Below are 13,862 nucleotides of genomic sequence, written 5' to 3'. Positions count from 1 at the left end.
TTAAATGAATTTTAAAAATACCATCGAACACGAACATGGGTGGAGTTCTGATACTTTGGAAATTGCTGCCACAATAATATTTATTATTTGATCCTTGATTTTGTTGGAAGAGAAAGAAAAAATTAGTTTTTTTTTGACAATTATAGTTGGAATATTTGAATCGTGCAAACAAATAGTTAACTTTCCACCGGACTGATTAGTCTTGATATCCCTCTCGTCTTATTAAATCGAGACTCACCAAAAAAATATCCATGTTGGATGTGAATAACAAGAAAACTCATGAATGAGGCATGCTTCCTCGTACCAGCTATACATACCTTTCTATTGTACACACTGCCCGTCTCCATATCAGACAGACTAAATTTTTTTTTTTAATACAACAGCGGTTCACACCCGTTGAATATAAATCAGCAAAATCGAAAAACAAATAGCTACAAAAAAAAGCTCCGAAACATATATGTGGCTTATTTGAATAAAACTTTCTGAGTGAACAAAAAAAAAAAAAAATTTACGTATCAACAATTGCTGCCATAGACGAACGCCATGGCCTTTTCTACGCCGAAGCGTATTAGGTAAGCGCATGTTTCTTTTACAAGAGCGCATAATTACAAATAAAAATTATAAAAGGCGCCGCCTTTAATGTCTTGGCAGCCAAGCAAACATCGAGCACGATCGAACAAAGCTCACGTGCGGAAGCCCGTATAGAAACTTGGATGCGGGAAGACCCCTATCTGCATTCCAAGGCGCACCCAGCCTTCTTACATGCACGAGCGCGAAGGTCCCATTTCTCGGTCCCAAGGACGTCCACTTTGTTAAAAAAATATTTAACATGGATATATACTCATAAATTAGGCAAGAGTACTGCTTCGAGGTACCCGAAATGAACGCTAAACCGGAATTTTAAACGGAATCATAAAAGGTTTTATTGTCCATTTCATCCAAAGTTATCTGCACGAGGCCCGGGCTCAGCAGTAATTAATCATTATAAATCATAATAAAGTTGCTTATATTTACCGTTGTTAAAAGTTAATTAAGATAGAACCACTCAAACTTCCGTACATCGCATAGAAATTTCCGTGCGGGTCGGCTCCGAACCACCGCATTCTACACGAACGGCTCTTATTTTTCCACGTTACCAGCATGTACGGCGGATTTTTACACGCACAGGAATTTCTTCTGCGGACACATGAATTAAGGTAGGAGTAAGATGGGCAGGAATTAAAGCAGCCCGCACCGTTTTGGTAACCGCCATTGATGCATGCGGCATGAGCATCATGTCATGTGTTCCATGCACCCATGCAAGCTCTAGACCCGCTCCTCTTTATATTATTCCATGCATCTTCTTCTACTCCATTTGACGGAGACTAGAAAAAAAAAAAAAAATCGCCGGAAGAGAAGGCAGAAGGATTACAGAAGCCGAAGAGGTCCGTATGCAGTCTTTCTGCGCCTTGCTATTTCTTTCTAAATAGTATTTGCCTTTAGATTATCTTATTCTAAGATATTTAAAACTATTTGTATTCGTTGGGGCCGTAGTGTAGAGAGTAGCGGCGGAGGTCCATTTCTGGGAGGGAACGAAGGGATAGATCTTTGTCATATACCGAAGGAGAGAAATCAGAGCCATACAACTTGTAATCCGTCCATGCCGCTACCTCATCTTTTCCGCTGTTGCATCCATGGTTTGGTATAAGACTTTATTTTCTAACCTCTCTCCTCCTCTTTTTGGGGCCTCAGGAAACGAGACTCAGAGCAGAGGGGAAGCTGCTCGTGTCTCGTATAGCGGAGAGAGGGAGAGGAGAGTGGATTTATGTCGGCGGCTGGTGTCTGGTATATCGTGTTCCTTTTTACCGGCCGAGTTCTGAAGACGCTCCCTCGCTCTGTTTTTGCCGGTGGCTTGCTCTTCCCGTCCTTCTCGGCTCCCTCTTGTCCTCGTATCCAACTGGAGGGCTCGAAAACGGATTCGATGCGTTTGAAATCTTCTCGGTATGGAAAGAGAATATTTTGTTTTCCAATAATAAAAATTATCAGATTAAAAAAGGATTTTAATTGGTATTTAAGTTAATAGACAATTCCTGATTTGGGATTTGGGATTTGCAGGGCTGGATTCGGAGTGAAATACTTTGGATTTCTGTATTTCTTCTTTCTGTTCTTGAGAAGAGGCCTCACTTGACAGGGCAGCATACAAAAGCATTTTTTTCCTATTTGTTTTTTTTATTTATTCAAGTTTTGATTTGTTGGGCTGGAGAGAAAGAGAAGATAAGAGATGCCGGGTCCTCAAAGGCAAATCCTTATGGAAGATAAAATGATGATGCGAGCTAGTGGGAAGAAGAATCCGAGAGTTTTGGTCCCGTTCAGAAGAAAAATCCGGGTGCTGTTCAGCGATCCCGATGCCACAGACTCCTCTTCTTCCAGCGAAGAAGATGGAGAGATGGGGACGATGACGATGGGATTGGTACCAAAGAAGAATAGGAAACGTGTAATCCATGATATCGTCATCACTTCCTTCCCCTCAGCCACTTCTTTCACCCCTGTTTCTAAGATCCCCAGAACCCTCAAAACCCTTAAGACTAAAACCCTCAAATCCATCAACTCTTCTTGCACTCCTACTCGCAGGTACAAGGGAGTGAGACAGCGACGGTGGGGGAAATGGGCTGCGGAGATTAGAGATCCCATCAGAGGTGTCAGGTTGTGGCTCGGCACCTACGACACCGCCGAGGCGGCGTCCGACGCCTACCAGGCCGCCTCCAGGCGTCTCCAGGAGGAGAAGCAGCGGCTCCTTCGCCCCTCCGTCTCCGAGAATTCCGAGGCCCCCCTTTCCGCCCCCTCCCCTTCCTCTGTTCTCGATGTCTCTGTCTCCAAGAATAAATTGGTCGAAGAGGCAGTGGCGGATACCATTAATTGTTCGGTGGCAAAAGAGGAGGTGGTGGAGGAGAAGCCGATTTGCGAGCTCGTTGACCAGCAGCTTGAGATTCCGGACCTGGGCTTCGGGCTCGACTCGCTTGGTTCTGATGATTTCCTTCTGGGCGAACTCGGCGAGGACTTGCTGGGACTCGAAGACCTTCCATTGTGGGCGCAGCCGTTGGAAGGAGGAGATTTCTCCTTCTTGGATCCATAGTTTTTCTGGGTAAAAGTTTTGCAGTTTAGGAAAGAGTTCCGTTCTTATTCGTCCATCATAAAATTTTCATGCCTCCGTAGTTTGATAGTATTTCTTCTCGAACCGGTTGCTGAGTTTGGGTTCTGTAGTTTTTTCTTAATAATAAAAAAGAATTGTACGATGTTTTGTGTATTGGCTGCATGAGAATTGGGTAGGGAGAGGTTTTCTTTGGGTTTTCCTTGAGCTTTGGGAGCCGTCCGAGGGAGTTTTGTGTGATCTCTCACCCAATCACATTGCCTTCAGACTTCTATTCTCTAATTATTCATCATTTATGGTCTCTGATACTTATTTAATCATGCACGAAATGTTTCTTTTTCTTTTCTTTTTTTTTGTTGTTGGTGGGATGTGTTTAGTCTGTGTTCTTCCTTGCCGGCTCAACTGGAGAGCTGATTTTTGTCCATCCCTGTTTTCTTTATCAGCTTTGCTTTTCTCGACTTCTTGACTTTATGAGCTTGTAATGTAGCTAGTTATACATCACAGATAAAAGATTCCTCTATATAAACATAATAAGAGATATTTAGTAGGTAACGTTCTGGTCTTTGAGACCATGCATGTTAATCATTGTTCCAACTTAGAATTCCCGCTGGTAGCCCGAAATTTATGCCATATGATGGTAAGATACAGCAATGGTCGAAGCTTAGTTTGCTACTAGGCCCCCCTGGCATCTCGATCACCAATTCGCGCGTGCCCCACCATCATCCTAGTACCATATGGTAGGCAGCAGTGACTTTTGCATAAACTGACTCCTCACACTAATCTCAGAGTCAAAAGATAAAATACTATACAGCGGTGGAAGGATAGATATACAACATGTCCAAAGAATCTCTTCGAAATAATAAGCATTAAAGGAGGCGAAGAACTCGTAAGACATCCTTTCATGCAGTTCTGAGCTTTACGCGTAAATGGCTGCCTTGTGCACGCTAAATATGTAACACGTCTACATGACATTTACCTAGCATGGTGAGGTGGCGTCCCGCTGCCGCCGGCCCATTCTTTCTACTCCCGGATTCGCTACCGTCAAACCGTCCATCCCTCGCTCGCAATCAGCCTCATCTTCGTTATCAGCGTCGCCCTTGTCTTCTTTTTTTTTATAAGTATGTGCCTTGCTAATTCGGAAATGTATTGATATATAATGTACTAATTCCGTTGTACCTTATCTGTCATGCTGTCTGTTCCAATTTTCTTGCCCCGTGTCACAACCAGCGCAGCAGCTAAATCTTTAGATAAACATAATTTAATTACAGAATGGATGCAGTAAAATGCTATGGGATACCTCTGACTTACAAGAAGTTCATCATGTATATTGGGCGTAGGTGAGGTATGGTATGGGTTATATCTTTCGCATGCACGAACGAATGATTTGGTTTTTCTTTTTTTTAGGAAGTTGACCATCGTATCGTGCCATGTGCACATCTCAAAGCACTACAAACTTTTTTTAGGCATCCAAGAGTGGATTTGTGCAAAGAAAAATAAATCATTCGTTCGTACGAAAGGTACAGCCTCTGTCTGTATGTTACTATGGTTGGACACTTGGACTAATCCTGGCACCAATTTATTCTTGCTTCCAACTGAAAAATCAGGAAGAAGCAGACCTTTGTCCCTCTTAACCACTGTTTCACCCTATCTTGTCCCGTTTCCTGGCTTGTTGTGGTGTGGAGACCATTGAAACTCATTTCAAATTTTCATTGGAAACTAATAAATATTAATATTGGTATTCATCTATCCCAACCTAATAAATATACTGGGGATATATTATTGCTAGCATTCAGCGCATGTAGATATAAAGTCAAAAAAATTCATCGATCATTATGTTGGATTGAGTTAAGATATTGTAAGGAAATGAAATTCTTTGCATTCTCATTAAAAAATGAAAAGAAAGGTTTGAGCTAAAGCATTTTTTTATTATGCAATGAAAGATTTGGCGATGCACCAAATCTTTCAAGACGCAAATCTTCTTTGTCCACCCCATGCCTTCTGGGAGCCGCAACGAGAGACAACAAATCTTTTTGCAAGCTGTAGGGACCAGCTAATTAGCAGGCAACTCAATATTCTAGTCCATAATTCTCAGAACTACAATGTGGCTGTAAATCTTCAACTTTTGCTTACTTCTCTTTTCTATCTAAAATATTAGCAGGTGCTTTCGGGGTGATTGCTTAATTCCATAAATTTCATTTTTTTTTAAACCAGTCATCAACTATAATTTTTTTTCAAATTTTTTCTTACAAAATTTTCTAGAATCTTTACATCTCAATTATTGCTTTGCTGTTGTGCCGCACTTACTCCCTGGACACATATGCGTTGTTATTGTGAGAGGATGTCCCACTTATTGTTAGGATTTGATTTTCTAAAGCATGGACATTAAATACAGAAATGTTACAAATTTACAATAGATATTGCAAAATTGATATCAACAAATGGTACAAAATTTCTCACTTCTTAAACTAACTTAAATAATGTTCTAATAAATAAATAAAGTCCGTTCATCCTCATATCGGTGATTGACATTTCAAAATTCGAAATTGTTGCTCCCAAATCACTAGACATCGACATCTAGGAATATGGTTATTGGTGCCAAATCACATACAGCCGACGTGATAGAAAAATTAACGCTTGAGTAAGACCTCTTGAATTTTAGACCTCAGAATTGGACGAAGGTTCTCAGCCTCCCTATTTGACCAAAAGCTCATCGTCGTCGTCGACTGCAGCTTCAACAACGACGGCTCGCTCCCTTTACATGAACACCACCAGCTTCAACCCCGGTGCCATCCTCGTCCGCTGCAAGTACTAGTTTCGAACAGTCTAAATGCTACTCGCTGCTTCCGGTTATCGCGGTCAAACTTTCCGTCATTTTCCATCGTGGGCACCGATGCGTTGCCGCGCCGGTCAGAACATCCACCAGCCTCCCTTGCCCCGGCTAGAATTGCCGACATGGTGGTGGATTTCTCCCTGTCATACCTCTCCTCAAACTCATGACACATTGGTAGAGACATCGAGTGTTTGTTTTGAAGGGCTCGATCATCAATATTTGAAGCTTGCTCAAGTGATCGACGATGTAAGCTTTGTGGAGATGCGAGGCAAACAAAAAACAAAAAAAAAACTTCGACTCAATTAAGAGCAGCAAGCAGAAGTCGAAGTTCATCATCTGCAGCCACGCTAGAAAAATCAATAATGCAGGGCATCAAAGCTTGTCAACAAGCCTATGAACGAGGTGTATGCCACTTGGTAGGGCATCATGTACGCACAACCACCACGCGCTTACTCATTATTTGGAACAAGAGTCAACCTGAACCGACAAGGATCCATGAAGCAATAGCCTCCGAAATCCTTACGCCGACAACCATCCTTTTCTTCTTTTGGTGCGGAATGTTCCACTTCAGTGACTTCAGCTGGCCGAAATCGTCCCGAGCTGGCTCTTTCTGGCCAACCGTTCTATCGTGTTGCGCCGATCTAAACGGTCCGGCTTAGCAATAGGAAGAACCAGAAAAATTGCCAATAGTTCTCAAAAGCATTCACTGAAGTTGAGTTTTCCTGCTCCAGTAGCTTTACATTACCTAATAAAAAAAAAAGTATTGGCCTTCTCCAGAAAAAATATCCTTAATTTTCATATTATTTGTTTTAAATTTGCTTTTTATTGCAAGAAGATTCTACTCCGACAGCTTTCCATCTTCTTACCATAAGGAGCCTACAAATCACACAAAAGATAAGAAAAATTCAAGCACTTCTTTCGTTGGAAGAAAGAGTATAAAAGGCGTCAAAGAAAGCCCAAACCCCAGCCAAATGATCTTAAAGTTAGCAAACGCAAAGCTTTTCATTTACAATTGCAACCACCTAATTATGACTAAATAAAAAGAATACAAAAATGAATCAAGGTACAATGGACGACATTGGAAACAAAGCACCTAGTACAACAGTGAAGGGAGGGTCAATGCGGGCAAGGTCATACTAGATTCCAAAAATCCACGGGCAGGCTATCCTTTCCTCTCATTAGCGACCATAACTCCATGAAAAAATTATTTAATACAAGAGGATGACCATTAGATTTCACTAGAAAATGTTTCTGCTATAGCACACCATGATTCTTTCTCCAGCGAGTGCCCTAGCCACCAACCAACTAACCTGTTGCTCTCCCTAGGAGTTGAATGCAAGCCCAAGATTAGAGGCGTCGATCGAGTCCACTTCTCACCTCTTCTGACGCCCAGTTGTTTGTTACCTCCTGCAACAGCACGGCCATACTTGCAGGCCACCGGCCTTGGGATATCTCATCCGAAGGATGTCATTGCAGCAGGGCAAGGCCATTTACAAGTTCGTCTGTGAATGTGTTAGGAACGGAGAACCATACATATCATATAAGGGTTGCACCATGAACAGATGAGCTTGTGTCCGATGTGCGCAATGCTGTGGGCGTAAACGATCTTGGGGCCTGCTGTTGTTCATTGACAAGACCTAAAAGTTTGAGAGTCTGCCTGCACTCAAAGCAATCAATGAGAATGTTACACAAGCATCGGTTAATGATCTAGGTAAAACTGAATAGAAAAAAACATAATGCGATTTAGCGTTTGTCTCAGAGGTAGGATAAACTCAAGTGTCTCATGTTGGATTCTAGATCCTGGAACATCCATCCATCCAACATCATACATACATATAATACAGACGTGTAAATGCCTCACTTTACACCCATTATAAAATTCCAAGATCCAAGTTGCAAAAATTCTAAACCATTGGATGTAATCTAAATAACTTAAAACATGTGTAAAAAATTACGTGATTTAGAGATCCCTAGTCTATGCATCAGTATTGTTTCAAAATTAGAAGTTTTGAAAAACTGGATGCATTAAGAAGAAGTCTTCAGATTTATTTTTTTTTTTGTGCATAGACGTCTTAGAACTCAAAAATTACATTCAATGGTTGATTTTCAATTTGCTACTTGAATCATAAATTTTTATAATGAGCGTAAAGAGAGATCTTTATACCTTGTGCGCATTACAACTGTATCCTACACACATCCATATATATGTATGCACACAGATGATATATTTCCAAGCGTAATGGAGCCAAGCTTAATCAAGCAATTTTGGGCTCAAAATTAAAATTAATTGAGCTTAGACTGCCAGTTCGATATTGGTTTATTCAGCTTCCAACCAAGCTTTTTCCAAGCCAAGCCTGAGCTGAGATTGAGCTGTTCAGATCATTTGCCATCCCTAGTAACAGGTGAATTGTTTAATCACGGGTCAATTTAGGATCGACCCATTGTCTTATGATATAAATAAAAAAATAAATAAATACATAAAATAGTAAAAATATTGAAAAAGTATTAAACAGTAATAATTTAATTATTTACACTGGATAATCTACTCAAAACTCACGAAGGATGATATTCTTCCAAATAAATTTAGAATAGAGAAGTACATCGCAAGATATGATAGCTCTGCATTTTTGTGGTCTTCTCCATAGAAGATAAACACACACATATACACACAAAACCAAAAAAGAAATAAAAAAATATATCTCCTGCTTATTGCACAACTTATTCAGAAAGGAGACCCTAAAACCACAAAAAAATCTAACCTGGAATACAGACCAAGAAAGGAAGGGAATGGAAACAATGGAAAATTCACAAATAGAAAAGGAATGAAGACAAAAAAAATGAAGAGATGCTGCCATCTATTTATTCATTTCTCCATACCCTTCGTTGCCAGGAGCCAGTGGTTGGTGTCCAGAGACCTTGTCAACACCCTAGCCGATTAGGCCAGAAGAAGAAAAGAAAATTAAGAAAACTAAGAAAACCCTATTTTCCAGCAACCCCTCCCTTGCAAACTTTTTGTGGCATGAATCTGTTCCTACTGGTGCCACTTCCTAGCAGCAGCACCTCCCGGTGGTCAAAAGTAAAAGCTAAGGGGTTTGAGCAATAAAGAGGGCCTAGGGAATCATGATGGGGGTTGGCCAGGTAAGCAGTTTTCATTTTATTTTATCTTTTTAGACAACTGATCTGCAGGATGTTCGAGAGACTAATACAGCAGTTTAAGCACTCAAAGCATTCAGATCAGCGAATCTCATTAGTAATTTGTCAAAAACTCATCACCATACAAGTTACTGGCACATGGACAATATCTCAGGAAAAAATATATTTTTAAATTACCTCGATAACGAATTCCTTATGTTTGGCTGATTAGCATAAGCAGTAAGAGGACCTCGTAAGTTCGCATATTTATTCAAAGCACTTTCAAGCTGTGGCGGAGGTAACTGCAAGCACCATATTGGCATTTGTATATATCAGTAAACTAGAAAATATTAAAATCCAAGACATGATAAACAAACAACAAACACCTGCAGTAGGACATGGAAGGAGTGGGGCTGTGTCTGAGAGGCACATTTCAGAAAACCCACCCACAACTTCGGCATCTTCCAGATCTGCATAAAGGATAATCAAATAAAATCAAAAACTGAGTACTATAAATGGTGTTATAAGATATAATGGTAAAGGTATAATAAGATATAATGGAAAATTAAAATATATCTTATCAAGCCTGCGCAAAACTACTAAGCTTTCGTCTTTTTTTTGACACAATGGACAAGAAACAACAAAAAAAGATCCATAGACTTCAAAAGTCATGAGTTCATGATATCACCATTTAAGATCACATAGATCTTTGTTCACAGTACTCTCAAATGTGAGTTCACATGGGGACCTTTAAGCTGTGAAAATTGAAATATTAACTTCAACATTCTGTATAGTATTGAAGCACAGGAAGGTAGATCTTTGAATCTACTGTTAGTAGTTTAAGGTATGACCAACTCCTCTGCTTGAAGCTACAAGCAATATAAATGATAGCTGGTATCATTTATACTCATGCCAGCATCAGCAATCAATATATGCCATCAAACCAAAATGATATTTATTAACTCGTCATATGTCAGGCTATGGCTACAGTCAAGAACTGTGTTTTAAGTAAACCATAAAAAGTTGGTCAAAGAAGAATACATTGTCATTCCTTGAAATGAAGGCAGGGTACTGGATTCAACATTTGCAGAAATGATCATATCAGACCTAGTTGTTGACCGAGAGATACCTTGAGACAACTAAAATAAAATTTTATGTATGAGCGAGTTAGCAAGGCATATCATGATACCCCTAAAAAATGTAAGATGGGTGGATAAAGTGGAGAAGAGCAATTGTTAAGAATTATGTGACTACCACGTGTCAAAGAAACCTAAACAATAATAAGAATATAGCTTTAGATGTATGGCAAACAAAATGGGAGGGCTCACAATAGGCGCATAATGCAATTACGACAGGTGGACAAGTGATTAAAACAAGGACAAAGTTAAATATGACTTAGAAAACAACATTTGGATTAATATTTTCTACTTTATTAATATGCATTGGCAATGCACTCAAAAGCAAATCAAGTTTTAAATTTCCAAATCATGAATTCAAAATCATATTACTTGAATTTGAAAACAATATTGGCATCTTGTGAAAATCTCAAACACCGAGAAAAATGCTAATTCATCATATTCTGCCATTCAAGCTTGTATGATGAAAAGTGCATGTATCCAACAAATCTAGCTTGAAGAAAATGCAGAGAACGAAATCTATCCACGACGACACTGGACATAAGGGAGCCATGAATTACTATTTAACTCTAATAAACAAATCTGTAATAAATTGGAACAAATATAGCAAAACCATTTAGAAGAAATAAACAGATCAAAAGACCAGATAAAAAGAAATTATAAAAAGGATGACAATGTATGCCAGAAGACAATGAACTTAATACCTGCTTGCTTACAAGTTTTGAGAGTATTCCCATAACAAAATCAACCTGCACAGTGTGAAGACAACAAACAAATAAAAAGCTATCCCAATCAGCACAAATATAATAAAAATGATCCTCATAATGCATAGATAATCTTTCTTTTCTGCAGTAGATTTCAACAATTAAAAATATGGACACAATTATCATGAAAATTTCATTCATATAAAATGAAAGACAAAAACAAACCCAACAATTCACTAAAAGCTGATATAACTCTAGAGCCAGGACTGCTCAAATGAGGGTCTGGTGGCCTTTTGCTAGGATCATTTGGGTTTCATACGCTCCTCCGATAAGTTATAAAGCACTTGTGTACTCTCCAAGGGTGTGTTCGGTTTTGTCTAAAAAAAACTTATATAAATTTTAGAGCACAAAAGTGCTTCTTGAAAAAAACTAAGTGTTTTATAACAATATCCGAAAAGTGCTTCTAGAAGAATAAGCTAAATGAGGACTCGGTTTCGTGGGAAGAGGGGGGAAAGTGTGGTTAACGGAAAAAAATGGAGAAAAGTCTCATGTTTGGTTGAAGTTTTCAAAGGAGAGAAATGAGACAGTAGCTTTCCTATGGGAATAAAATTTTCATACTTTATGTGAAAGAAAAACCCACGTGGGATATGGAAAAGTCCAATTCCCACCGGCTGAGAATTGGCATAATTGTTTTTCTCAAAAATGCTCTTAAGCTTTTAGATAGAGTGGGATAAGGTCTTTCCCTTTAGTAAGGACATAACAGATATTTTACATAACTTTTCTAGAAAAATAGATACTTAACCAAACATAAGCCACTCTGGAATATGCTACTTTTTCATGGTTAACCAAACATATAAAAACTATTTTTTTAGGCATCATATACCCAAGCATCAGCTTCCTAAGAAAAACATTTCAGTGAGAAAAAATCCCTCCTGTGAACCAAACAAGTCCTAAGTGCTTTTAGGAAAAACTAGAAAACCTAGCTTTTGGCTTCTCCTTTCTGAGAACAACTTTGTGAAAAAGGAGAAGCAACACCAAACATGGCCTAATTCCAAGAACACTTCAAACCAGAATATCTTCCCTTGCACTATGTGAGGCTCCAGGTAGGTTTGGCAAAGGTTATTCTTACAATCCTACCTTGATCTGGTCGCAGCTGTTTTAAGTCGAATGCACAAACTTAGTGAATTATAGTTTACTTAAAGTATGAATAACGTTCCCAACAAAAAAGACTGCTCTATTAGATTAACTGATCTATGCAAGACGACTGCTGAATTAAAGGATAAAAGCCCTGAATCAAAGAATAAAAAAACCCACATAATTGTCCCATTGATGAGGTCTACATGGTGGTAGATTTTGACTCAAATAAATCATCAACATTTTGGATGTGCATCTAAGACATCCATTCCATCCTCCAAATACCTCCCACTTCTTGTCTCTCTGTTCACACCACCACACCACTCGCAAACCTCCTGCAGCAGCCAAGCCAAGACTTCTTGTCCCACCAAGTCTCAAACCTTTCGCACAGAATCATAGTGCCAACTGCCAAGCCCATACCACCTTGCTCAAAATTCTGGCACCCTAGCTCATGGTGGCTGGGCAAGGGCCTCATAAGCTTACCCAAAGCTAGTCTGAGTACAGCTCAAGCAGCTGATATGATGCTGAAGGCTGGATTCATTAGTTGAAGAGAGATTACTTGGCATGAGAAGACTGAGCAGGGTGGGGGAGGTCAAAGGCCAAAGTCAGAAGTTGGAGGAAACAGAGAAGGTTCCTGCACTCATGATAGTTTTTGCCTTTAGAAGTAGAGAGCTGAGGACTGCAAGACATGGGCCAGTATTCAGGAGAACGAAAGTGGCATGTGGCACTCAAGAGGAGCGAGACATCAAGATTCAGACATTTTTAAAATCCGATACCTTATATGAACTGAAGCATATCTAATAGACCATAATCTTTCTCAACAAAAACGTAATTCATACTTTTATGTAGCTTAAGATGTAGATGAAAATAAATGGTTCGGACCAATCATAGATCAAAATGAATCTTCCAAGTCCTATCATAAGCAAAAGGTTAATTTAATGATCACTTGATACACTGGTAGTGCATCTCAAAAATATCTGAAAGTGTGTTTACAAGCACTTTGGATGTTCTAGATGATGATGAATGGTGTGAATTGTCAATTTAGTGTCTCACCACATAATTTAACTACAGGGCATAATCGAGTTGATTATGCCATGTGAAGATAAGACTCATTCCCATATTAAAAACAATCTCAATTATATACATGGTGTACATATACACATGCATACAGCACTTGTCTTTTCAAAGGGGTAAATTAAGGGAAAAAATTCATGTGTACATAATGTTAGCTTAACAGTAAGTCATGAAAAGCACGACTATGAAATCAATCCAAATTCGATGCTACTGTATGCTATGGCATTGGCATCCTCATATTCCCTAAATACAACGCTTGGTGAAAGAAATCTGTAAAGGGCGACTCCAAATAGCTGGGAAAATGTCTCGTGGTTATGTTCATGGGTGAATTCACGCTCGTATGTACACATGCATAATGTGAGGGTGTGTGCATGCATGTAGGTAAGTAGCTATAAGCATATGTAGAAGATTCAGACAAGAGATGTTGTATAGATAGAGACATTAAACAATTTAAAAATATTACAGTAATAATAATCAGATCAGTCAGGTAGGGATGACTGAAACCCATTAATGCAAAACAAATGACATCAATTACACCACAATCAGATATCAAGCAGAGAGTGGAATAAATGAAAACCTATGCCCAAGCCCGGTCTAGACCCATTGAAAGTGGAACCTAGAGAATTTAATGCCAAAAGGAGAATAATATATGTAATAAATCTGCTATATGGTTCACTTTTAATCTGAAACTCATGGGAAAACAGGGGAAACAAGGTACTGGATTT

At 39.2% G+C, this 13,862-nt stretch overlaps 2 protein-coding genes across 4 annotated transcripts in view; one reads left to right on the top strand and one right to left on the bottom strand.

Moving 5' to 3' along the window:
- Positions 1-1,542: 1,542 nt before the first annotated feature.
- Positions 1,543-3,439, top strand: LOC103713952 (ethylene-responsive transcription factor CRF2-like). Its single transcript, XM_008801013.4, has 3 exons — positions 1,543-1,628; positions 1,732-1,980; positions 2,095-3,439. The coding sequence occupies exon 3, from the start codon at positions 2,261-2,263 to the stop codon at positions 3,110-3,112; it is 852 nt and encodes a 283-aa protein (XP_008799235.1). The 5' UTR covers positions 1,543-1,628; positions 1,732-1,980; positions 2,095-2,260; the 3' UTR covers positions 3,113-3,439.
- A 3,468-nt stretch (positions 3,440-6,907) lies between these two features.
- Positions 6,908-13,862, bottom strand: part of LOC103713953 — a 33,405-nt gene continuing 26,450 nt past the window's right edge. For all 3 annotated transcript variants that reach the window (XM_008801014.3, XM_008801015.3, XM_017844463.3), the window contains exons 24-27: positions 10,930-10,974; positions 9,476-9,559; positions 9,288-9,391; positions 6,908-7,614 (exon numbers count right to left, since the gene is read on the bottom strand). In XM_008801014.3, coding sequence (XP_008799236.2) covers positions 7,494-7,614; positions 9,288-9,391; positions 9,476-9,559; positions 10,930-10,974 — 354 coding nt within the window. In that variant the 3' untranslated portion in view covers positions 6,908-7,493. The remainder of the gene's footprint in view (positions 7,615-9,287; positions 9,392-9,475; positions 9,560-10,929; positions 10,975-13,862) is intronic.

Source organism: Phoenix dactylifera, chromosome 4, assembly GCF_009389715.1.
Source record: "Phoenix dactylifera cultivar Barhee BC4 chromosome 4, palm_55x_up_171113_PBpolish2nd_filt_p, whole genome shotgun sequence".
Classification (NCBI taxonomy): Eukaryota; Viridiplantae; Streptophyta; class Magnoliopsida; order Arecales; family Arecaceae; genus Phoenix; species Phoenix dactylifera.
The sequence above is the reverse complement of the archived record's forward strand: the minus strand, read 5'-3'. Positions and strand labels throughout refer to the sequence as shown.